This window comes from Giraffa tippelskirchi, chromosome 7 (genome assembly GCF_054371585.1).
Source record: "Giraffa tippelskirchi isolate mGirTip1 chromosome 7, T2T-mGirTip1v1.2.pri, whole genome shotgun sequence".
NCBI classification, from domain to species: Eukaryota; Metazoa; Chordata; class Mammalia; order Artiodactyla; family Giraffidae; genus Giraffa; species Giraffa tippelskirchi.
Genome location: NC_137281.1, coordinates 4,111,051 through 4,132,976, shown reverse-complemented (window position 1 = coordinate 4,132,976; position 21,926 = coordinate 4,111,051). Strand labels below are relative to the sequence as shown.

Below are 21,926 nucleotides of genomic sequence, written 5' to 3'. Positions count from 1 at the left end.
GTACTCAAGGCTGTATATTTTCACCCTGCTTATTTAACTTTTATGCACAGTACATCATGAAAAATGCTGAGCTGGATGAAGCACAAGCTGGACTCAAGATTGCCAGGAGAAATATCCATAACCTCAGATATGCAGATGACACAACCCTTATGGCAGAAAGCAAAGAAAAACTAAAGATCCTCTTGATGAAACTTAAAGAGGAAACCACTACAATATTGTAAAGTAATTTGTCTCCAATTAAAATAAATAAATTTAAAAAACTACTATGTATAAAATAGATAAGTAACAAGTATATGTTCCCTCTCTGTCTGCGGCCTGTCCCTGGGCCATCTCCCCACAGTGTCACTAGGTGGTGCTGTGGGGTAAAACAGGAGCCCAAAAATAGTTCTTGGAGACTGAAGAGGAGCTGAATATAACTCAACAGAGATGGACAGCCCTCTGGGGTTGAGAATTCCCTGGGCTAACTTATGCCTGACTTTCAAGAATATTTTCACAAGGTCTAGTATGGTCACTTAAGACGATAACTTAAGGATATAAAAGATGGTATTTTTAAATAAATTTCAAAGGGTTATGAAAGGAACATGGGCTATGGAATAACAACTGGATTTGGGCTCTAAATTTGTCACTAACTAGCTAGTTGCATCGGAGAAGGCAATGGCACCCCACTCCAGTACTCTTGCCTGGAGAATCCCATGGATGGAGGAGCCTGGTAAGCTACAGTCCATGGGATCGCTAACAGTTGGACACGACTGAGCGACTTCACTTTCCCTTTTCCCTTTCATGCAGTGGAGAAGGAAATGGCAACCCACTCCAGTATTCTTGCCTGGAGAATCCCAGGGACGGCGGAGCCCGGTGGGCTGCCGTCTATGGGGTCGCACAGAGTTGGACACGACTGAAGCAACTTAGCAGCATATATTGTATAGCATAGGGAATTATACACATTATCTTGTGATTACTTTAAATGGAGTATAATCTTTAAAAATACTGACACGCTATGGTATATACCTGAAACTAATATAATATTGTACATCAACTATACTTCAGTTAACAAAAGAAATCAGGAAATAATAAAGATAACAGATGCTCTTTTTTTTGCTTGGAAGAAGAGCTCAACTCAGTATAAATAAAGGTTGTTCTTTCTAAAAACTAAAAAAAAGAAATGGAAAGAGGAGGGTGAAAAAGTTGGCTTAAAACTCAACATTCAGAAACTAAGATCATGGCATCTAGTCCCATCACTTCTTGGCAAATAGATGAGGAAACAATCTAAGCAGTGATAGAGTTTATTTTTGGGGGGCTCCAAAATCACTGCAGATGGTGACTTCAGCCATGAAATTAAAAGACGCTTGCTCATTGGAGGAAAAGTTATGAACAAACTAGATAGCGTACTAAAAAGCAGAGACATTACTTTCTAACAAAGGTTCATCTAGTCAAAGATATGGTTTTTGCAGTAGTCCTGTGTGGATGTGAGAGTTGGACTAGAAAGAAAGCTGAGCGCCGAAGAATTGATGCTTTTGAACTTTGGTGTTGGAGAAGAGTTTTGGAAGTCCCTTGAACTGTAAGGAGATCCAACCAGTTCATCCTAAAGGAAATCAGTTCTGAATATTCATTGGAAGGACTGATGCTGAAGCTGAAACTCCAATACTTCAGGCACTTGTTGCGAAGAGCTGACTCATTTGAAAAGACCCTGAGGCTGGGAACGATTGAAGGCGGGAGGAGAAGGGGACCATAGAGGATGAGATGGTTGGATGGCATCACCGACTCAATGGACATGAGTTTGAGTAACTCTGGGAGTTGGTGATGGACAGGCAGGCCTGGAGTGCTGCGGTCCATTGGGGTCGCAATTAGTGAGACAGGACTGAGCGACTGAACTTAATCGAACCAGACCCACTCCCACAGTATAAATTCTAAGATATCAAGATTAGTCAGAAAGTTTTCAGGAAGGAGAAACTGTCCTCAAGCAGGATACGTTGTTGTTATATAATCCATAGTACAGAGTTTAAACCGAGTTATTTGTTGTTTAATCATTAGTTCTGGGCTTAAAGAAAAAGTCATGTGTCTAACACACATAAAAAAGTCATTTCATGTCTAAGACCAAGGAATGTAGAGGAAAAAAAGGTATTTGTCTTTTCCTCCTCCTTGAGAATTCCAGATCCCTATCTCCTCTATGAGTGTCCCAGGTCCCCCCTCCTCCTTGGGGACCCCAGACTTCTTATCAACCTGCCTAGGAATTGACTCTCACAGAAGGAGGCAGAGCACATCAAGGAAGGAAAAGGTCACCAGCATAATGAACTATCCTGAGGCCTTTCTTTCTAAACTCATACCTACCCATTTCCCCTAGAAAGGAGAGATTTCAAACTATTTTGGGAAGCAGAAAATTTCAGAAACATTCTAGAAATGATGGATATGGGATTCTGGAAGGAAGCTGTCCTCACCCAAGCAGGCCAGTTTCCTATAGTTCTCTAACATCACGTCCCTGTACAATGCCCTTTGAAACTTTTCTGAAAAACTCGGGACCACTGAGTTGATTCACTGGGCATCCCAGCTGGATCAGTGGTAAAGAATCTGCCTGCCAATGCTGGAGATGCGGCTACAGTTGGGGGGTGTATAGAGACCCTGGGACGAGGAAATGGCAACCCACTGCAGTATTCTTGCCTGGAAAATCCCATGAAGAAATGTGAATTGATTCTATGTATAATGACATTTTCAAACTCGGTTTTAAATATCTAAATTGTATCCAGGTGCTAAGTCATCACTGCATTTCCCAACGTCCCTAAAATCCCAACACCAAACCACATCCTAGTGGGATTTAGGATAGGAGTGACACCCCATGCTGATCTCTCACAAAAAGAATATTTTCAACAGTTGAAATTGGCTGATTCATGTTGAGAATTCATCATGCTCCATAGAAAGCGAGGATGCAGACAACGGAGAAAAGACTCTGGGACACAAGGAAGTGGTCTAAAGGGAGGTCTTCACTATTATAAGAAGAAATGGGAAAAACTAAGATAACAAATGCCCAGGAAGAAAAATTAGGAGCAGAGAGCTAAAGGCTTGCAGATTCTTCTTCGGGCATTTCAGTAAGAAAAGCAGACACAGCCCCAAACCCAGGACAGGACATTTACCCTAGAAGCTGCCATTTCCTCCTCTTCTTCCTCCTGCTCTGTCTTCTCTGGGCACGTTATGCTGCAAACGCACTCCTGAGTTTTGAGAAAATACCTTTGAGGACATCAACACATCTCTTTAACCTGCAACCACCGCTCCTACAGAGAGAAGGACCTTGAAATGCTGAGAAGACCGACCTCTCCTGTCCTCTGTCTCAGGAGAGATTCAGGAACAATCAATTCCTACCTGGAGACCAGCCTGTGAACTAATTTCTTGATTGTTCTCTCCCCATAGGGAGCTCCTAACGCTCTGCTCACACAGACGGTGTTAGTTCACTGACTTCCCTGGTCCAAATCCAGCTAGACCAACCCTGTGGCCTCTCCTGGACTGATGTGGGGACTCAGCTCTCACAAAGGTACCAAGAGCCACGTCCCTAACCCGGCCCTCTCCTTAGAATCCCCTGGAAAGCTTCCTACACACCACACTGATGCTCCCACAGGACCGGCACAGAATTCTGTTGGGAGGGCATCAGTCAGGACACTGGTCACATGATCCATATGGGAAACCAGATGGAAACCACTTGGCTAAAGATTCTTTCTGAAGCATTTCAATGAATACAAATTCCTGGTGGTCAGGTCCCCACTCCAAAAAGTTATGAATCTGCAGGTCTACAGTGGGGCCATGAAAGGAGTCATCAGCAAATTCTGTTTTTTTCTGATGTTTCTTCCCCCAAACCAACGTTCAGAAGTCCTGAACTCAAAGCCTCACAGCCACCACACCTAAGACCTCTCTGTAGGGGAGGATTTAGGGCAGGAATTTCTGAGAGAGGTCAAAGCTGAAATCAGGCAGAGAAAACAGGAGCACTTGCAGTTCAGCTTTTATAAGTTACCCTGAGTGAAGTGCCTCGGGCTCCCTAGGCTGAGTGTGTATTAATCCGTTGAAATCAAGACAAGGGTTCTGGTGAGCACTGTGAGGATGTTGAAAGGTTGCTGCTCAAGCACAAAAGATGCCTGGGTTATTGGCCTCCTGAGAAGAACTCGATCTGGGGCCAGAGATGAGGCTTGATCACTCAGAGCATTTCTGTAATAAAGTTTTATTAAAGCATAAAAGAGATAGAGAATTCTTCTGACATAGACATCAGAAGGGGGCAGGAAGAGTGCCCCCTCGCTAGTGATGGCAGAAGAGGTATATACTTTTAATTAGTTATCGCAGTGAATCAAAAGAATGTCTGGAGGTTGTAAAGACCTCACTAGACCCACTCCCATAATTTTCATTTTAAGACCACAGGACTAGCCAGGTTTTTCTCCAGACTGTCTGAAAAGCAGGATAATGTTTTACATAAATCTAAGGAATGTAGAGGGGAAAAAAAAAGTTTCTTCATCTTCCTCCTTGAGAATTGCAGACTCATCTCTCCGTGGGGACCCCCGGACTTATCAACCTGCCTAGAAATTGACTCTCTCAGTGTGACTGAAGCGGGGCCTGTGCAGTAGACCCTGGGGTTCAGCGAGACTGCTGATCTCAAGGCGGGTGGTCATCTAGGGCAGGTGCTCACAGGACTGGCTGGTGTGAGTTCAGGGACCTGCAGGCCGCCTGCTACCCAGACAGATGCTGAGGCAGCAACAGCATGGAGCAGTTCAGGTAAGCTCTGAAACAATACTCTGTATAATCTTTCTCATTACAACCATCACAGTGTCCAAGTAGTTACAAAATGGGAGAGGAGATACAACATAGAAATATTGGGATATATCTGAAGTTATGAGAAATTTAAAGCCAGTGAGTAAAGTAATTTCCACATATGCCATCTCTCTGTGTTACCAATAGTTCATTGTGGTCTCTTCACTACAACCTTAAATAAGGTGGGTGAGGTTGCTGTTGGTGGTGGGTTAACATTTCATTGATTACAATCAATGGAAACATGAAAAGCCATTCACTTTTATTAATAATCATGCATCAATTTCACACATAGTTGAAATAAAACCATTAACAATCCACGGTATGATCCATGATTAAATACAGATGAAAAGTACGGAGAAAGATATTCATTTTTTGATATAATGATGTCAGATTTGTGACTTTAACGGCTTACCAAACAAAGCCTAGGAAGCACTTAGCAAGCATGATATATACTAATTGCATGCTTTTTCCAGCAAGGGTTTCTAATACATTTCTAGGTTATCATTGTCTTCATTTCAACATTGTCAAGTAATAATCATGACTAGTCTTGATATTATAAAGATACATCAATATTGCAGTGAACTGTCATTGGGTTCTTCTTACAAATCAAGGATATTACTATTGAAACCTGACAACCAACTTCTGTCTTACTTTAATACATGGAAAGATTAAATGATCACTTATATCATGGAAACCTTCAGATATTTCACATCAATGCCAAACACCTCCATTTAGATGTTTATTGTACATTTTACATTATGGTATCCTTCACCTTCTAATGGACAATAGATAGAAATGGTTGCAGCACAATATAAAATGGCTAATCTTTAATAAAGCATCAAAAACGTATGTTTGCAAACACACTAGAAACAAAGCATAGTATGGATTACTTGAGTGCTGAATTACATTCCCTTCAAAGAATCTCAAATCACGTCATTATTAACAAGCATACATACATTGGTAAGAATTGTAACTTTCTAACCATCAACCTTCATCTCACGATTCATGCTAATATATCCATTTTCGATGTGTTTTAACTATGGAGTACTCCTTACAGTCATTCTGCTTCAGAGAAACTTCTGAAAACAAAATTGATGAAATGCTTTCTAGTATGCAATGTCTGATATTTTGATATAACTTTTGATTAAATACCTTTCTATATATTTATTATAACATTTCTATAGATTTTTTGTATAAACTCTTGTGTTTTCTGATGCATGCTTAGGGCAAACCTCTTCCATCAGTTCTTCCAGTACTAGGGTTTCTCGCCAATGTGTGTGTTCTCAGATGTTTAGTGAGATTACTACTATGACTAAAGGCTTTGCCACATTCTGTACATTTATGAGGTCTCTCCCCAGTATGCATTTGCTGATGGTTAGTAAGAGTAGAACCCTTAATAAAGGCCTTGCCACATTCTGTACATTTATAACGTCTATCCCCGGTATGAATTCGGTGATGCTAAGAGAGGTCCGAACTCGTAATAAAGGCTTTGCCACATTCTTTACATTTATAAGGTCTCTCTCCAGTATGAATTTGCTGATGGTAGGTAAGATGTGAGTACTGGATAAAGGCTTTGTTACATTCTTTACATTTATAAGGCTTCTCCCCAGTATGAAGTCGGTGATGTTGAGTAAGATGTGACAACTGAATAAAGGCTTTGTTACATTCTTTACATTTATAAGGTCTCTCCCCAGAATGAATTCGCTGATGTTGAGTAAGAATTGAGCGAAGATGAAAGGCTTTGTTACATTCTTTACATTCATAACGTCTCTCTCCAGTATGAATTCGCCGATGTTTACTAAGCGTTGAGGTATCACCAAAGGCTTTGCCACATTCAGTACATTAATACGGTCTGTCTCCAGCATGCATTCGCTGATGTTGAGTAACACTAGAAACCTTAATAAAGGCCTTGCCACATTCAGTACATTCATAACATCTATCCCGTGTATGAATTTGGTGATGTTGAGTAAGGGCCGAACTCCTAATAAAGGTTTTGCCACATTCTTTACATGTATAAGGTCTCTCCCCAGTATGAATTCGCTGATGTTGGGTAAGATGTGAGCATTGGATAAAGGCTTTGTTACATTCTTTACATTTATATGGCTTCTCCCCAGTATGAATTCTCTGATGTTGAGTAAGATGTGACTGCTGAATAAAGGCTTTGTTACATTCTTTACATTTATAAGGTCTCTCTCCAGTATGAATTCGCCGATGTTTCCTAAGCGTTGAGGTATCACCAAAGGCTTTGCCACATTCAGTACATTTATACGGTCTCTCTCCAGTATGCACTCGCTGATGTTCAGTAAGACTAGAAGCCTTAATAAAGGCCTTGCCACATTCTGTACATTTATAACGTCTATCTCGTGTATGAATTCGGTGATGTTGAGTAAGGCCCGAATTCCTAATAAAGGTTTTGCCACATTCTTTACATTTGTATGGTTTCTCCCCAGTATGGATTCGATGATGTACAATTAACTCTGAATGACAAATAAAGGTTTGGCCACAGTCTGTACAATGATAAGGTTTCTCTCCAGAATGAATTCGCTGATGTTGAGTAAGAAATGAGCAACGGATAAAGGTTTTGCCACATTCTTTACATGTATAAGGTCTCTCCCCAGTATGAATTCGCTGATGTTGGGTAAGATGAGAGGATTGGATAAAGGCTTTGTTACATTCTTTACATTTATATGGCTTCTCCCCAGTATGAATTCTCTGATGTTGAGTAAGATGTGACCGCTGAATAAAGGCTTTGTTACATTCTTTACATTTATAAGGTCTCTCTCCTGTATGAATTCGCTGATGTTTAATAAGTGTTGAGGTGTAACCAAAGGCTTTGCCACATTCTTTACATGTATACATTCTCTCCCCAGTATGAATTCGCTGATGTTCCATTCGATGTGAGTAAGAGATAAATGCTTTGTTACATTCTGTACATTTGAAAGTTTTTTTTCCTGTGTGAATTTTCCTATGCTTACTTAGATTGGATGACTTACTAAAGACTTTCCCACATATCTTACACTTGTTTTCTTTCTGTGGATTCTGAACAGTGTGCTGTTGAAAAACTTCTGAAGACTGATTAGAAATCTTACCATATTCAGTACCAGTCCTCTCTTCAGTAGAAGTACTCTTATCTAGAGAAAAACCTGACATTTGATAAAAGGTATTTCTATATTTACTACTTTTAGATTCCTTGTTTGAAGATTCGGGTCCGTGATGTTTCAAAAGGTTTGAGTCTCCTTCAACCATACACCCAGTTTCATTGCCTGAACACTCTCTTACTTCACCATAAATGCTCTTGTAATTATTGAAGCTGGAGCTCTTACTTAAGGTCTGACTCATTTTATCACATACGGAGCGCTGTTGTGTATTAACCACATCACAATATGTTTTCAACAGTGATGGTCGAATTGCATCTCTTCCATTATGATCAACATTATGCATCTTGGGGTGGAGCGAAAATATCTGTTGGGGGAACAATAATGACCCCCTGCTCATGCTTAGATTGATTACCCCCTCAAATTGATTAGATTGTGAGTTTTCCCACTCACTGGTAAATTGTAGGTGTTCAGACATGCTTGAATGTATGCTTAGTCCAAGCCTATGTTCAGAATTGTCTGAATGAGTATTTGCAGTAGAGACTAGATTACATTCCAGGTTTTCCACATTTCCTTTCAGAGAACATGTATGTTCCATAGAAGAAGGGAAATCTTTTCTTAAACACTTACACTTCTCGGCAGATATTGAAGACTGAAGTTGGTGTTTTCCCCAGTTTGACTCATACTTTTTATTTCTTTTTGCACTAATGTTAGCATTATGTGTAACTGTCTCCATTTCTTTATGTCCATATAAACATCCTCTCCGTCTTTCATATATTCTCATATATTCCCCGTCTTTCATTAAACTTAAGTTTCTGAGGTAAAATGTTTGATATATTCCCAGGTTTGCTTTTGGGAATACATCTTCTAATGCTGGATTCTTTGGCATTAAATCATGGGTGTCTTGTGGAGACAAAGCTGAAAGATACCAAATCGGAAGTAATTTTACCTGCTTTTCTCAGTGAATATCTTTAAAGATTTAGAGAAAATTGATGACCATTAGCTAATTTAAAACTACAATAGGGACAGAAGAATCAAGATGCCAGAGGCTTAGTCGAATGTGGAGATCATCTCTCCTCCACAAATGAATGAGAAATGGAACAATTCTCACAGAGCCCAGTGGAACACTAGCAGAGGCCCCTGGAAATCTGAAAGGACAAGAAAGATTCCTGCTGAGCCAGGGAGGACAAAAGAAAGAAGAAAGAAAACGAAGAGAGGAAGCGGGTTGGGGCCTGCACCCCTGGGGGGAGATGAAAGTGAGGAGAGGTCTCCATATCCGGGGAAGCCCCTCACTGGGGGAGCTCAGTTTGGACAGAAGGAGAGCCTCATTCTCTGTGGGAAGAGAACACGGCAACCAGCGTGTGGCAGCAGGACAGAGTGAGACCTGTACACAGGATGCTGACCCCAGCCCTGCCCACCCAGCCTGAGAGGCATGTCCACCACTGCAGACAAGGGTGGATGCCGGAATGTGGGGTCTGGAGGGCAGACCCAGGCAGAGGACTGCTGTTGGCTATGAGGAGACATCCTGAAGGGATGGGAGTGTGGGAAGAGCTGTGCAAACGGGAATGCTTGAGCTGACGCCTGAACCACCATAGAGCAGAGTGCCATTGGTGAGTGATGGCCAAAGAAGGAGCCCATTGCATCCCCTGTCCCTTATGCCGGCACCTCCTCAGCAGGACTATGAAGAACTCCACCCACATAGGCCTTTTGATCCCCCAGCCACAGCCTCCCCCATCGACCTCCTCCACAATCAGCAGACTCCTGGGCTCTGGGGCAGTCTTAGGAGCAGACAACTGTGAGCTGGCCACAAGCACAGATGGACCTGAAAGCACAGCTGAACCCCAGGGATAAGCAAGAAAAGTGGAAACCTCTCCTTGCAGCAACACAAGCCATGGTTTTACATTCACGACCGGCTTTGCAACCTCAGCCCCTACAGAGCATGTGAGTCAACGACCAGGGCTCTCCCAGTCATGGCAGGTGTAGCTTTAGCAGCTGTACACTCTGTGGGCTCCCACACAAGGGGCCGGGGCCAGGACAGAGCCTCAGCTGCCCCGGAGCACCACAGCGGGTCCAGCTCCATGTTGACTGCAATCCCAGGACCTGACTTCTCTGAATCTATGCTGGTGACCTTGTGAAAACAACATCTGAGAGACACCAAGGCCATGTGCCATCAGGCCCATGGTGAAGGTGGGCCAAAAGCAGTGACAACACTACATCACATGAGAGCTCACAGAACGCATGAGAGGGGGCACCAGAGCACGTCCCGAGGTGAACATCCCCAGAGGAGTAATATTCAGTGCTGTCTCTCCCAGTGGGTGTGCTCCAGTCCCACCAGCCTGGCACCACAGAACAGAATCACAGGGAAGAATCAGATCTGGGGGCTCTATTGCACCAAGCAGGGAGCAGGCACCACCAGAGAGAGGGCAGTAACAACCACAGAACAATGGGGAAACAGCCCTGAATATGCACGGCAGGCTCTGGTCACAGTTAACAGCAATCAAAGCACAGATCAAGAGGATAAGGGCACAAACCTCTAGACCAACCTCATCCACCAAGGGGCAGACACCAGAAGAAGCCTAAGTAGGTTCCTGTAGCCTTCAAAACAGAGACCACAAATAGAAACCTGGACAAAATGAGATGGCAAAGAAGTAGGGTCTAGAGGAAGAAGCAAGTTAAAACCTACAAGGACCACTAAATGAAGAGGAGTTAGGCAATCTAATGATTACTTCTTGCTTTTAGTCATCTTATTTGGAGACACCAAACACTTTCACAAATTCTAGGTGCCTAATAATCCTTTAATCCTCTTCTTGCCACACATGTTTCTGAGAATGGTCTAGTAGATGTTTAAATCTAAAAATCATAAATGATAGTGACACAAAACGAATCAGAAACTGAGGACACATAGGACAGTGTCCGAGGAAGCTGAATACAAAGAAGATAAACTTAATAAAGTACTTGTTTTAAGCAATTAAATAAGAAGAGTCTTTAAAACTATGATTGAAAGAGGGAACTCTACTCCTTGCTCTGTGGTGACCTACATGGGAAGGAAATCAATGCAATGGTAAAGGCTAGAGATCTCTTGAAGAAAATGAGAGGTACCGGGAATATTTCATGCAAAGATGGGAACAATAAAGGACAGAAACGGGATGGACCTAAAAGAAGCAGAAGATATTAAGAGAAGCTGGCAAGAATACATGGAAGAACTATACAAAAAAGACCTTAATGACCCAGATAACCACCATGACGTGCTCACTCACCTAGTAACAGACATCCTGGTATCCAAAGTCAAGTCGGCCTTAGAAGGCATGACCACCAACAAAGCTAATGCAGGTGACAGAACTCTAGCTCACCTACTTCAAGTCCTAAAAGATCATAATGCTAAAGTTCTGCACTCAATAAACCAGCAAATTTGGAAAACTCAGCAGTGGCCACAGGACTGGAAAATGTCAGTTTTCATTCCAATCAAAAAGAAAGGCAATGCCAAAAAATGTCAAACTACTACACAATTTCCCTCATTTCAAACAATAGCAAAGGCTCAAATTTCTTCCCAGCGAGGCTTTAACAGTACCTGAGCCGAGAGCTTCCAGATGTTCAAGTTGGACTTATAAATGGCACAGGAACCAGAGATCAAATTGCCAACATCCCTTGGATCATACGAAAAGCAAGAGAGTTCTGGAAAAACAACTACATCTGCTTTATTGACTACACCACAGCCTTTGCTTGTGTGGATCACAAGAAACTGTGGAAAATTCTTAAAGAGATGGGAATACCTTACCTGCCTTCTGAGCAATCTGTGCGCATGTCAAGAAGTAAGAGTTAGAACCGGACATGTGACAATCGACTGATTCCAAACTGGGAAAGGAGTACGTCAAGGCTGTGTATTGTCATCTTGCTTATTTAACTTATATGCACAATACATCATGTGACATACTGGGCTAGATGAAGCACAAATTGGAATCAAGATTTCAGGGAGAAATATCTGTAATCTCAGATATACAGATGATACCACCCTTATAGCAGAAAGTAAAGAGGAACTGAGGAGTCTCTTGATGAAACTGAAAGAAGTTGAAAAAGCTAGCTTCAAACTCAACATTCAAAAAACAAAGATCATGGGACCAGTCAGACCATTTCATGGCAAACGGCAGGAGAAACAGTGGAAACAGTGAGAGGCTTTAATTTTAGGGGTTCCAAAATCACTGCAGATAGTGACTAGAGCCATGAAAATAAAAGACACTTGCTCCTTGGAAGAAAAGCTATGGCCAACATAGGCAGCATATTGAAAAGCAGAAACATTACTTTGCTGACAAAGGTCCATCTAGTCAAAGCTTGGCTTTTCCAGTAGTCATGTATGGATGTGAGAGTTGGACCATGAAGAAGGCTGAGCATCGAAGAATTGATGCTTTTGAACTGTGGTGTTGGAGAAGACTCTTGAGAGTCCCTTGGACTGAAAGGAGATCACACCACTCCATCCTAAAGGAAATCACTCCTGAATACTCATTGGAAGAACTGAAGCTGAAGCTCTGATGCTTTGGCCACGTGATGCGAAGAACTGACTCACTGAAAAAGATCCTGATGCTGGGAAAGACTGAAGATGGGAGGAGAAGGGGACGACAGAGGATGAGATGGTTGGATGGCATTAGTTACTCGATGGACATGAGTTTGAGCAGGCTCTGGGAATTGGTGATGGACAGGGAAGCCTGGCTTGCTGCAGACCATGGATCATAGAGTAGGACTCGACTGAGCAACTGAACTGAACTGACTGCTAGGTATAATTGATTCTCTTTGCTGTATTGGAGTAAAAAATTGGAAAATAGCTATATTCCAATTAGAAATTTTAAAAGAGATTTCTTTTTATAACCTAAAAATTGTCATTGTTTGAATCAACCTATAATAATATAGTAGAAATGTGTTAAAGTTTTATGTCAATTTATTTTAAAATTCTATGAGGTAATAGAATATAATAAAGTATTTTAGCAAGTTAAAATTGGAGCAAATACACTTAAGATATTTAATATGAGGTCATATAATTAAAAGAAAAACTTTGAAGTCAACCTGAGATGTGCATTCTTTCATTTCCACGAGGTTTTGCTTTCTTCAGTGAAAAATTACTTGAATTTGAAATTTCTTTAGAATGTCCTATGTGTTGCTCCCAGTGGATAAGAAATTATAAACCAGAGAACAAAAACCTGTCCCCAGTATTCCTAGAAGTTTGGCAGTTTGTCTACAACTGCTCTCACACATTTCTGTCTAGAAGTAGAAAGAAACTTTAAAAGGAGTGTCATATAGTTACTCAGAAATGGACAGTTTTCCTAGGGCCCCTAAGAAACCAAAAAGCAAAGAATGAGTGCAGTTTGTCACAAGCCAAGAGGAGACTTTGAGTTGACACTGTGATGGAGAAAAGTGATCACTGGAGATGAATTCATGAATGATTTAAGGGACAGAATGGGGCAGGTGATACATTTCTATGACAGTAGCAGACACAAACCCAGGTTTTCGAAAACCATTTCCATGGAAGCAAATCTTCAGAAACCATGTGACGAAGGATGAGTTCCTCGCGGCTCCTTGGACCTCTCATCTGAGTCATCATCTCCATCCATTCATATCTACCTGTGAAAATGGCTGTTGTCTCCATTCTCCTTCTATTCCTGTGATCCTTCAATTGCTCCAGAAAGGCGACCAGGTCCAGCTTAGATACAAGCCCTGTTGATCACAAAAAGGAATATTTGTGTTGTTAGAGATTCATTAGTATCGAACCCAATATGTATTCAGTTTAGATGAGAACATATTTTGTTCTAGGAAACAATTTCCCGAAATACTTTATTCAAAGCCACTGCAGCATACTGACAAACACGTAACAATCAGATCCTGAGATTCTGGTCAAGTAGTACTAAGGCAAAAGTAAGTAGTGTGAATGTGAAATTAAGAAAGGGTGCAACTATTTAATACCACAGAACTTGTACAATTATCAGTAACCTAGAATGAAGGAGGTGGAGTACATCAAGGAAGAAAAGGCTTACCAGCATAACAAATCATCATGAAGCCTTTCTTTCTAAACTCACAAATACCCATTTTCCCCTAGAAACTGGAGATCTGAAACTACTGGGGAAAGCAGAAAATTTCAGAAGACATTCTTGAAATGATGGAACCAAAACCCCGTGCGTAGATAAGGGATTCTGGAAGGCAGTTATCCTCACCCAAGGAGGCCAGGTTCCTGTAGTTCTCTACCATCACGTCCCTGTACAATTCACGCTGGCCGAGGTTCAGGCATTCCCACTCCTCTTGAGTGAAGTCTATGGTCACATCCTGGCATGTCAGCCGTCCCTGAAACACAAAGTACAGATGCCATGTGGCCCTGGGGAGACTTCCTAATGTGACCCAAGATGAAAACAGCAAGTTCAGAGACCTGGTCATGATTTAGCGGCTTGGCTGGTATTACAGCATGTATTTTTTACACAGCAATACTTTCTACCCAATTTCTAATGTGAAGAAAAGAGGATGTGTTATGATCCACAAGTCATTAGAGAAACTATTCTCATCTGAAAGAGAAATTATAAAATCATCAGAGTGACATTAGCATATTTATTTTTCAGTGTTCTACTCGTGTGACATAGGATAAATTGTTTATCAAAGAAACAGCAAATTTTTTTTTAAAGTGTATTCTGAGCCAAGAGTTCTGAAGTGGAGCCAAAGTGCCACATTTTTAGCAAGGTTATTTGAGTTAGTAATGTTGAAAATTCTGCTTGATGAATGACGATTTTGAACAGCAATGAAAGAGAATAGTAAGGTAAGTATTCATACTGAAGTTGGAACTTGAACTGTTTTACAGATTTTAACAGGTCTAATAGGATAGTCTGGAAGCCTTTCTAAGTGGCAGTCATCCAATGAATTTGCAGGAGTCGGGGAAGCTTGGTCCTTCCCACTCCTGAGAAACAGGACCACAGCACGCCAGGACTCCCTGTCCATCACCAACTGCCAGCGCCTACTTAAACTCATCTCCACTGAGTACAGACACACTCAAATGGGGCTCTATACTCATCAAGTGTAAGAGAGAAAAAGTTTCAGGTCACTAAACTCAGGTAATTTTGAATGGATTAAAAATGTGCATAATGTTTGAGGATGATATTCTTTATTTGTACTGAGCTGTATTTTAAATTTTAATACAGTCCAGCATAGGTTAGGACTAATAAGATTCTTGTAAACATTTTGGAAAATACAAAATGTGATGAGACTCTGTGAGACTCTGTGATGTGAGCATGGAGTGTACTGCAAAGGAACAGACAAGGGCTTGGGATGAAAACGCCTACTCCCCACACCCACTATGTCTGCTGAACACACGTGAGTGTTCATTTTCCAGAGCAGAAAGAAAGTAGGAAGATGTGAATTTAATCCATTAATTGTGATAGTTTAGGTACATCCCTCACTTTTTCTTTCCAAGACACTTGTTGAAAGCAAATCGAAAAAAACAAATTCAGAGCATGGGAATCTCACAGAAATACCTAAACCAGTGAACATGAGTCATGGGGTAAGACCTACCTGGAAGAATGCATTATCACTGCATGGGTATTTTGGCACTATTATGGAAACTACGATCTGAATCTATCACTAAAAATGTTAGTTTGGGGACTTCGTGATGATCCAGTGACTAAGACCCTGAGCTCCCAATGCATGGAACTCCGGTTCTTTCCCTGATCAGCAAAGTAGATCCCATATGCTGTAGCTAAGAGTTTACATGTCACAACCAGAGAACCTGAAAACTACAAGGATGACTGAAGATCTTAACTGCCACAAGAAGACCCAGGGCAGCCAACTAAATAAATATTTTAAAAATGTGTTGTAAGCAAATTTCACTTCATATGTGCCTTCCCTAATCTGTAGCCTAATACTACATTTAAGTAGTTAGTCTCACATCGATATAGAGCAGTCTCTGCAACGTTTCTATTTCTGAAACTTTTCTGAAGAACTGTGGACCACTGAGTTCACTCTGTTTAGAAGGACAATCTGTAACTCCTGTTCTAAGGAGCTGAAGCTGCATCCACATGTAAACTCATCACGCCATTTCCCCTCCTTCCCTATGGTCCTGACACCAGACCATATCCCAGTGGGAATCTCTGGTACCTGTGCCTCCCCGTGCTCATCTCACACAAAGGGCATATAGTCAACAACTGAACGTCACTAATTCATGCTGAGAATTCATCATGCTCTAGAGAAAGCCGGGATACAGACAATGGATAACAGGCTCTGAGATTCAACGGAGAAGTTAGTCTAAAGAGCTGCTCTTCACTATTATAGGAACAAAAGGAAAAAATAAGAAGCAGATATCAACAAACCCCCAGGGAGAAAACTTAGAATCAGAGAAGTAAAGGTTTGCAGGTTCTCAGTCAAGGCATTTCAGGAGGAAAAGCAGACACATTCCCAGACCCGGGACAGGACATTTACCCGAGAAGCTGCCATTTCCTCCTCTTCCTGCTGCTCTGCGTCTTCTCGGGGGATGTTATGTCGCAAACTCACATCCACAGGTTGAGAAAATACCTTCAAAGGCATCCACACAGCCCTTTCACCTGCAACTGCTGCAGAGAAAATAAGAAAAAAGGTTCATGTTTCTCCGGCCCTTTTCTGAGCCTTTTTTTGGCTTCCTCTGTTCCTGATCGGCAGGCGGCAATCAAGAATAATCTGATATCTAATCACATCCTGTGTTTGGTGCTTACCTTTGGCGCATTCTCTTTGCAGACCACCCCTGAGAGTTCTCCTTTCTTTTTGCATTACACAGAGCAGGTCACAGTAGAATTTACGGGAGATACGGACCGGACTACTGACCTACCTGACACACATTTTGAGTGTTTCTGAAACATCACAAGAGGAAGACCTGCATTTAGGAGCCCTGAGCTGCAGCCTCACACTCTGCACACCTTAGACCTCTCTGGAGCTGCTGATTAGGGCGGGAATTTCTAGAAACAAAGGATGTTGGGCTGATTGCCTGGGGAGGGGCTCTTTCTAGGATGGGTGTGGCCCTCCACTGGCTCTGCCTGTGCCCTTGGGGGAGGCGTGGTGGGGAATGCTTGCTTGGTGGGAATCACCTGGGGGCCTTGGATTACTGCAAAGCTTTGCTCTCGGAAAGAAAAGAAAAAAGTGAAATTGCTCAGTCGTGTCCGACTCTTTGCGACCCCTGGACTATACCCTACCAGGCTCCTCTCTCCTTGGAATTTTCCAGGCAATCGTCCTGGAGTAGACTGCCATTTCCCTCTCCAGGGAATCTTCCTGACCCAGGGATCAGACTGAGGTCTCCTGCATTGCAGGCACCAGGAAAGCACCCCAAGAACAAAGGCCCAACCATGCCTTGCCTTTATCGTTCTAAGTCGCTCAGTAGTGTCCGACTCTTTGCCACCACATTGGGTAGCCAGCCTGGCTCCTCTGCCCTGGGGAGTCTCCAGGAAAGAATATTGGAATATGGGTTGATATGCCCTCCTCCAGGGCATCTTCCTGACCCAGGAATTGAACTCACATCTCTCGGTGTCTCCTGCATTGCCAAGCGGCTCTTTACCACTAGTGCCACTTTGGAAGCCACAGGATACCCTGAGTACCTAGGATTTCTTCACTACCCTCTGCAGCCTGGGGACTCAGGTTTTCACAAAATGATTTGCAGTATCACCACCTGTCTGCAGGTGAGGGACCTCCAACTTCAGAGACCAGGAGCCTGAAGGCATTTCCATTGTTGCAGAAAACAAGCACCACACTCTGAGAGTTGGAGAACTCAGGTTTATTATGCCGGGGGACCCAGAGGACTTAACACTCCAAACTCTGAGCCCCAAACAAAGGGGTTACAGAGTTTTTATACATGGACAGGCATGATTAAGCCGGTTTACAGGGGCTAGGGCAATTGCAAAGAGCAAGACAAGGGCGAGTGAGATAAGTTCCAATTCCTGGTATTGTCAATCCCCTCTTTTTGAGACGTACATGATCAAGACTTTGTGAGGAGCAAGCTGAGTTACAGAGGCAGAAGGGGCAGGCGGTTATGTAAAAATTTCAAATTTTCCTCTTCCTTGCCCCTCCTGATGCTTCTATCAGTCATTGCAGAAAGCATCAGCTCATGTTTGGTAGGTAATTCAGAGCTCATTTCGTTCGGGGGACTATATTGATCTATTGCCATTTGTAACTTATGGACTGAATTTGAGACGTTATGAACTGGCTAAGATCTTTGAGAATACAAGGGCCAAACAAAAGTGCCGCAAAGAACATGAAGAGAGGACTGGTTAAAGGGAGAAGCCATGATGCCCAGCTCCAGATATTGTTCCAATTACCCCAGGAATTTGCTAGTTCCTCTCTCCTTTTCATGATTCATTCCCTTAGCTGTTGGGCCACGCCTTTGACTATTCTTAATTGGTTTACATAAAAGCAGAATTCTTCATTCAAGAAGACGCAGAGGCCTGCCTTTTAAGCTGTCAGTAGGTCTAGCCCTCTCCTATTCCTTAAAACCACCTCAGCAAGGAATCTAGTTGGTGCTCTAAGGCCACTAGATGTGGCTACTCTCTCAATGTCGTATGTGTGTTGTAGCCACGCGTTCTGGGAAACAAACCCACCCAGAAAACAATGCAGATAGTGGAGTGCAGCTTATTACACCTGCGGGTCCAAGGCAGAGTCTCCTCTTAGCCAAGGACCCCAACCAGTTTTTGTGAAAGCCTTATATACCCTAAGTGTATAAAGGTTCCCTGAAGGTAGTCTGAATAAAGGAAAAAGAAAGATACAATCAAAGTTAACCCACGATCATATGCCTTAAGCCTAGGGAGTTAACAGTGGACAATTATCAATAGGCCTGTGGTCATACCCCAATAAGCATAATAGAGTGTATGATTCTATTCGGTTACACAGATAATTAGGGTATTCTTTTAGGCTTCGGAGAGCCCTGGGGCTCTTCCTTCCGGGGTCCTGGCTTTCCAGGAGGTATGTCGTTTCCATAGATACTGCTCAGACAGCTCAAAGGCCGCAGCCCGGCCCAGGATGCAGTCCTGCTTTCCAGTCGGAGCCTGCTGTTTCCTCCTTCCTTCCCCACTCTTGGCACTCTTAACTCATAGTATCAGCATCATTCACAGGGATATATTGCACCCTGGCTCTCCAACCCCCGATTTGGGAGAACGACACCAACCTCTGTTACAAAGTCCATACTACATTGTAAAATGCACGGTCCACAAAGCAGCTATAACAATGGTAAGCACAATAATGGTAAATATAGTTTTCTACCAATCACCCTTCACCCAAGATAGTACCAAGGTCCAGAAAGGAATGTTTTCCTTTCACATTGTTTTTACATGGTTTTTCATGACATCTAAAGCAGGAATATATATACAACATTCAACCTTAATTATAGCACAGGTCCCTCCTTGGGCAGCTGTGACCATGTCCAAAACCATTCTCTTTTGGATTACCGCTTTCGTTACTTCTATGAAACTGGTATTTACATAATATGTAACTCCATGACCTGAGTCTATTGACTGTAGGTCTGGCTTAGACCAAGAGGGCAGGGAGAGATTATGATTGACAAGAGAAAGGAAAGTCTCTTTGTTGTCCCAGAAAAGAGCAGAGTGGTTTAAAATCTCCTTGGCGGAGCGATGACACCCTCCAGGAAAGTCCATCCATCACAGACAGAGGCACAGCCCCACATACCCAAGAGTTGGAGGTGTTGTGAAAGTCCGCGAAGGAATGTGCATGTTGATGAGGCCAAGCAGCAGGAATTGATCATGTGGCTGCATCCTCAAGGGGCTTGTCTAGGATATTCTTTTCCTTCTTAAGGATGATCTTAGTCTCTCGAGGGTCAGTAGGGTCCCTCTGCGCAGTCCACTCAGCGTTTTGGGGTCTTGGTGGTATGCTCTCTTCACCCTCCTATGATGTATCTAAGGGGCAACACCTGCAACTTTAACTGCAGTAGGGGTAGTTAGAATAACAGTATAAGGCCCTTCCACTGAGGGGCTAGTAAATCATGTTTCCAATCTTTGACCCATACTTGGTCACCAAGTGTAAACTCATGAATCTGTTCCTCAAGGGAGAACGGCACCCTTTCTTGTACAAACCTAGTTACCTGATTTATCACTTTACCCAGTTGTTCCATCTGCTGTGAAATCTCATCCCCTCTACCTGAGGCAAATTTGTTGACACCTGTTTTATTATGCGAGGGGCCTCCCATACACAATTTCGTACAGAGAATAGCCATGGGACCGTGGGGTCATCCTGAGTCTGAGCAGAGCCATCGGAAGCAAGTACACTGAGGAGCAGTCAGTCTCTATGATCCATTTGGAGAGTGTCTCTTTAAGTGTCCGGTTGGTTCGTTCCACCATCCCAGAACTCTGGGGCCTATATGCAGTGTGCAGTTCAGTTCAGTTCATTTCAGTCGCTCAGTCGTGTCCGACTCTTTGTGACCCCATGAACCGCAACACACCAGGCCTACCTGTCCATCACCATCTCCCAGAGTCCACCGAAACCCATGTCCATCGAGTTGGTGATGCCATCCAGCCATCTCATCCTCTGTCATCCCCTTCTCATCCTGCCCCCAATCCTTCTCAGCATTAGGGTCTTTTCCAATGAGTCAACTCTTCCCATGAGGTGGCCAAAGTATTGGAGTTTCAGCTTCAACAGCAGTCCTTCCAATGAACACTGAGGACTGATCTCCTTTAGGATGGACTGGTTGGATCTTCTTGCAGTCCAAGGGACTCTCAAGACTCTTCTCCAACACCACAGTTCAAAAGCATCAATTCTTGGGCTCTCAGCTTTCTTCACTGTCCAACTCTCACATCCATACATGACTACTGGAAAAGCCATAGCCTTGACTAGATGGACCTTTTTTAGCAGAGTAATGTCTCTGCTTTTCAATATGTTATCTAGGTTGGTCATAACCTTCCTTCCAAGGAGTAAGAGTCTTTTAATTTCATGGCTGCAATCACCATCAGCAGTGATTTTGGAGCCCCCCCAAATTAAGTCTGACACTGTTTCCACTGTTTCCCCATTTATTTCCCATGAGGTGATGGGACCAGATGCCATGATCTTAGTTTTCTGAATGTTGAGCTTTAAGCCAACTTTTTCACTCTCCTCTTTCACTTTCATCAACAGGCTCTTTAGTTCTTCTTCGCTTTGCTTTCTGCCATAAGGGTGATGTCATCTGCATATCTGAGGTTATTGATATTTCTCCTGGCAATCTTGATTCCAGCTTGTGTTTCTTCCAGCACAGTGTTTCAAATGATGTACTCTGCATATAAGTTAAATAAGCAGGGTGACAAACTACAGCCTTGACGTTCTCATTTGCCTATTTCGAACCAGTCTGTTGTTTCAGGTCCAGTACTAACCGTTGCTTCCTGACCTGCATACAGGTTTGTCAAGAGACAGGTCACATGGTCTGGTATTCCCGTCTCTTTAAGAATTTTCCACAGTTTATTGTGATCCACACAGTCAAAGGCTTTGGCATAGTCAATAAAGCAGAAATAGATGCAGTGTGCAGTTTCCATTTATTGTTTAAAGTTGTCAGCTATGAAAGCCGGGCCATTGTCTGATCCAATGCTGGTAGGAAATCCAAATCTGGGAACTATTTCCCTAAGCAGGCACCGGGCTACTTCTGATGCTCTTTCAGTCCGGGTAGGAAACACTTCTACCCATCCCGAGAATGTACATACCACGATCAGTAGGTAACGGTAGTGTCGGTGAGGTTTCATTTCAGTGAAGTCCACTTCCAGGTGTTCAAAGGGCAGCGTGCCTTTCAGCTGAATCCCCGGAGGTTTTCGTCTGTGCCGAGAGGCAGCATTGACCTGTGAGCATGCCAAGCAGTTCTGAGGTTCTGTCCTGCACAGGGAAGAGAGGTGGGGAACCAAGAAATATTTTCGAATTAGCTCTTCCAGTTTATCATGTCCTAGGTGGGATGCTTGGTGTGTTTGGCTTACCAGTGTGGGTGCCAGCTCCTTCGGTACCAATAATTTGCCACTTGGCAATTCCCACCATCCCTTTTCAGTCCTGATGGCCCCCTTCCACTTTGGCTGTTGGTTTTAGGCTTCAGTGGGCTCCCGTGTTAGCTCAGGCAGCTCC

The 21,926-nt window shown here is 42.9% G+C and overlaps 2 protein-coding genes across 2 annotated transcripts in view; both read right to left on the bottom strand.

Annotated features, from left to right (window-relative positions):
* LOC145515075 (uncharacterized) overlaps positions 1 to 20,866 on the bottom strand; it is an 82,998-nt gene extending 62,132 nt beyond the window's left edge. The window contains 4 exon segments of the mRNA XM_081514530.1: positions 13,479 to 13,571; positions 14,066 to 14,192; positions 16,308 to 16,438; positions 19,527 to 20,866. Coding sequence (XP_081370656.1) covers positions 13,479 to 13,571; positions 14,066 to 14,192; positions 16,308 to 16,438; positions 19,527 to 19,602 — 427 coding nt within the window. The 5' untranslated portion in view covers positions 19,603 to 20,866.
* Positions 5,998 to 9,951, bottom strand: LOC145512360 (uncharacterized). The gene is given in 4 exon segments (XM_081506105.1): positions 5,998 to 7,661; positions 7,746 to 7,907; positions 9,290 to 9,396; positions 9,806 to 9,951. Coding segments are annotated over 4 exon segments (2,079 nt in total).
* Positions 20,867 to 21,926: the final 1,060 nt, after the last annotated feature.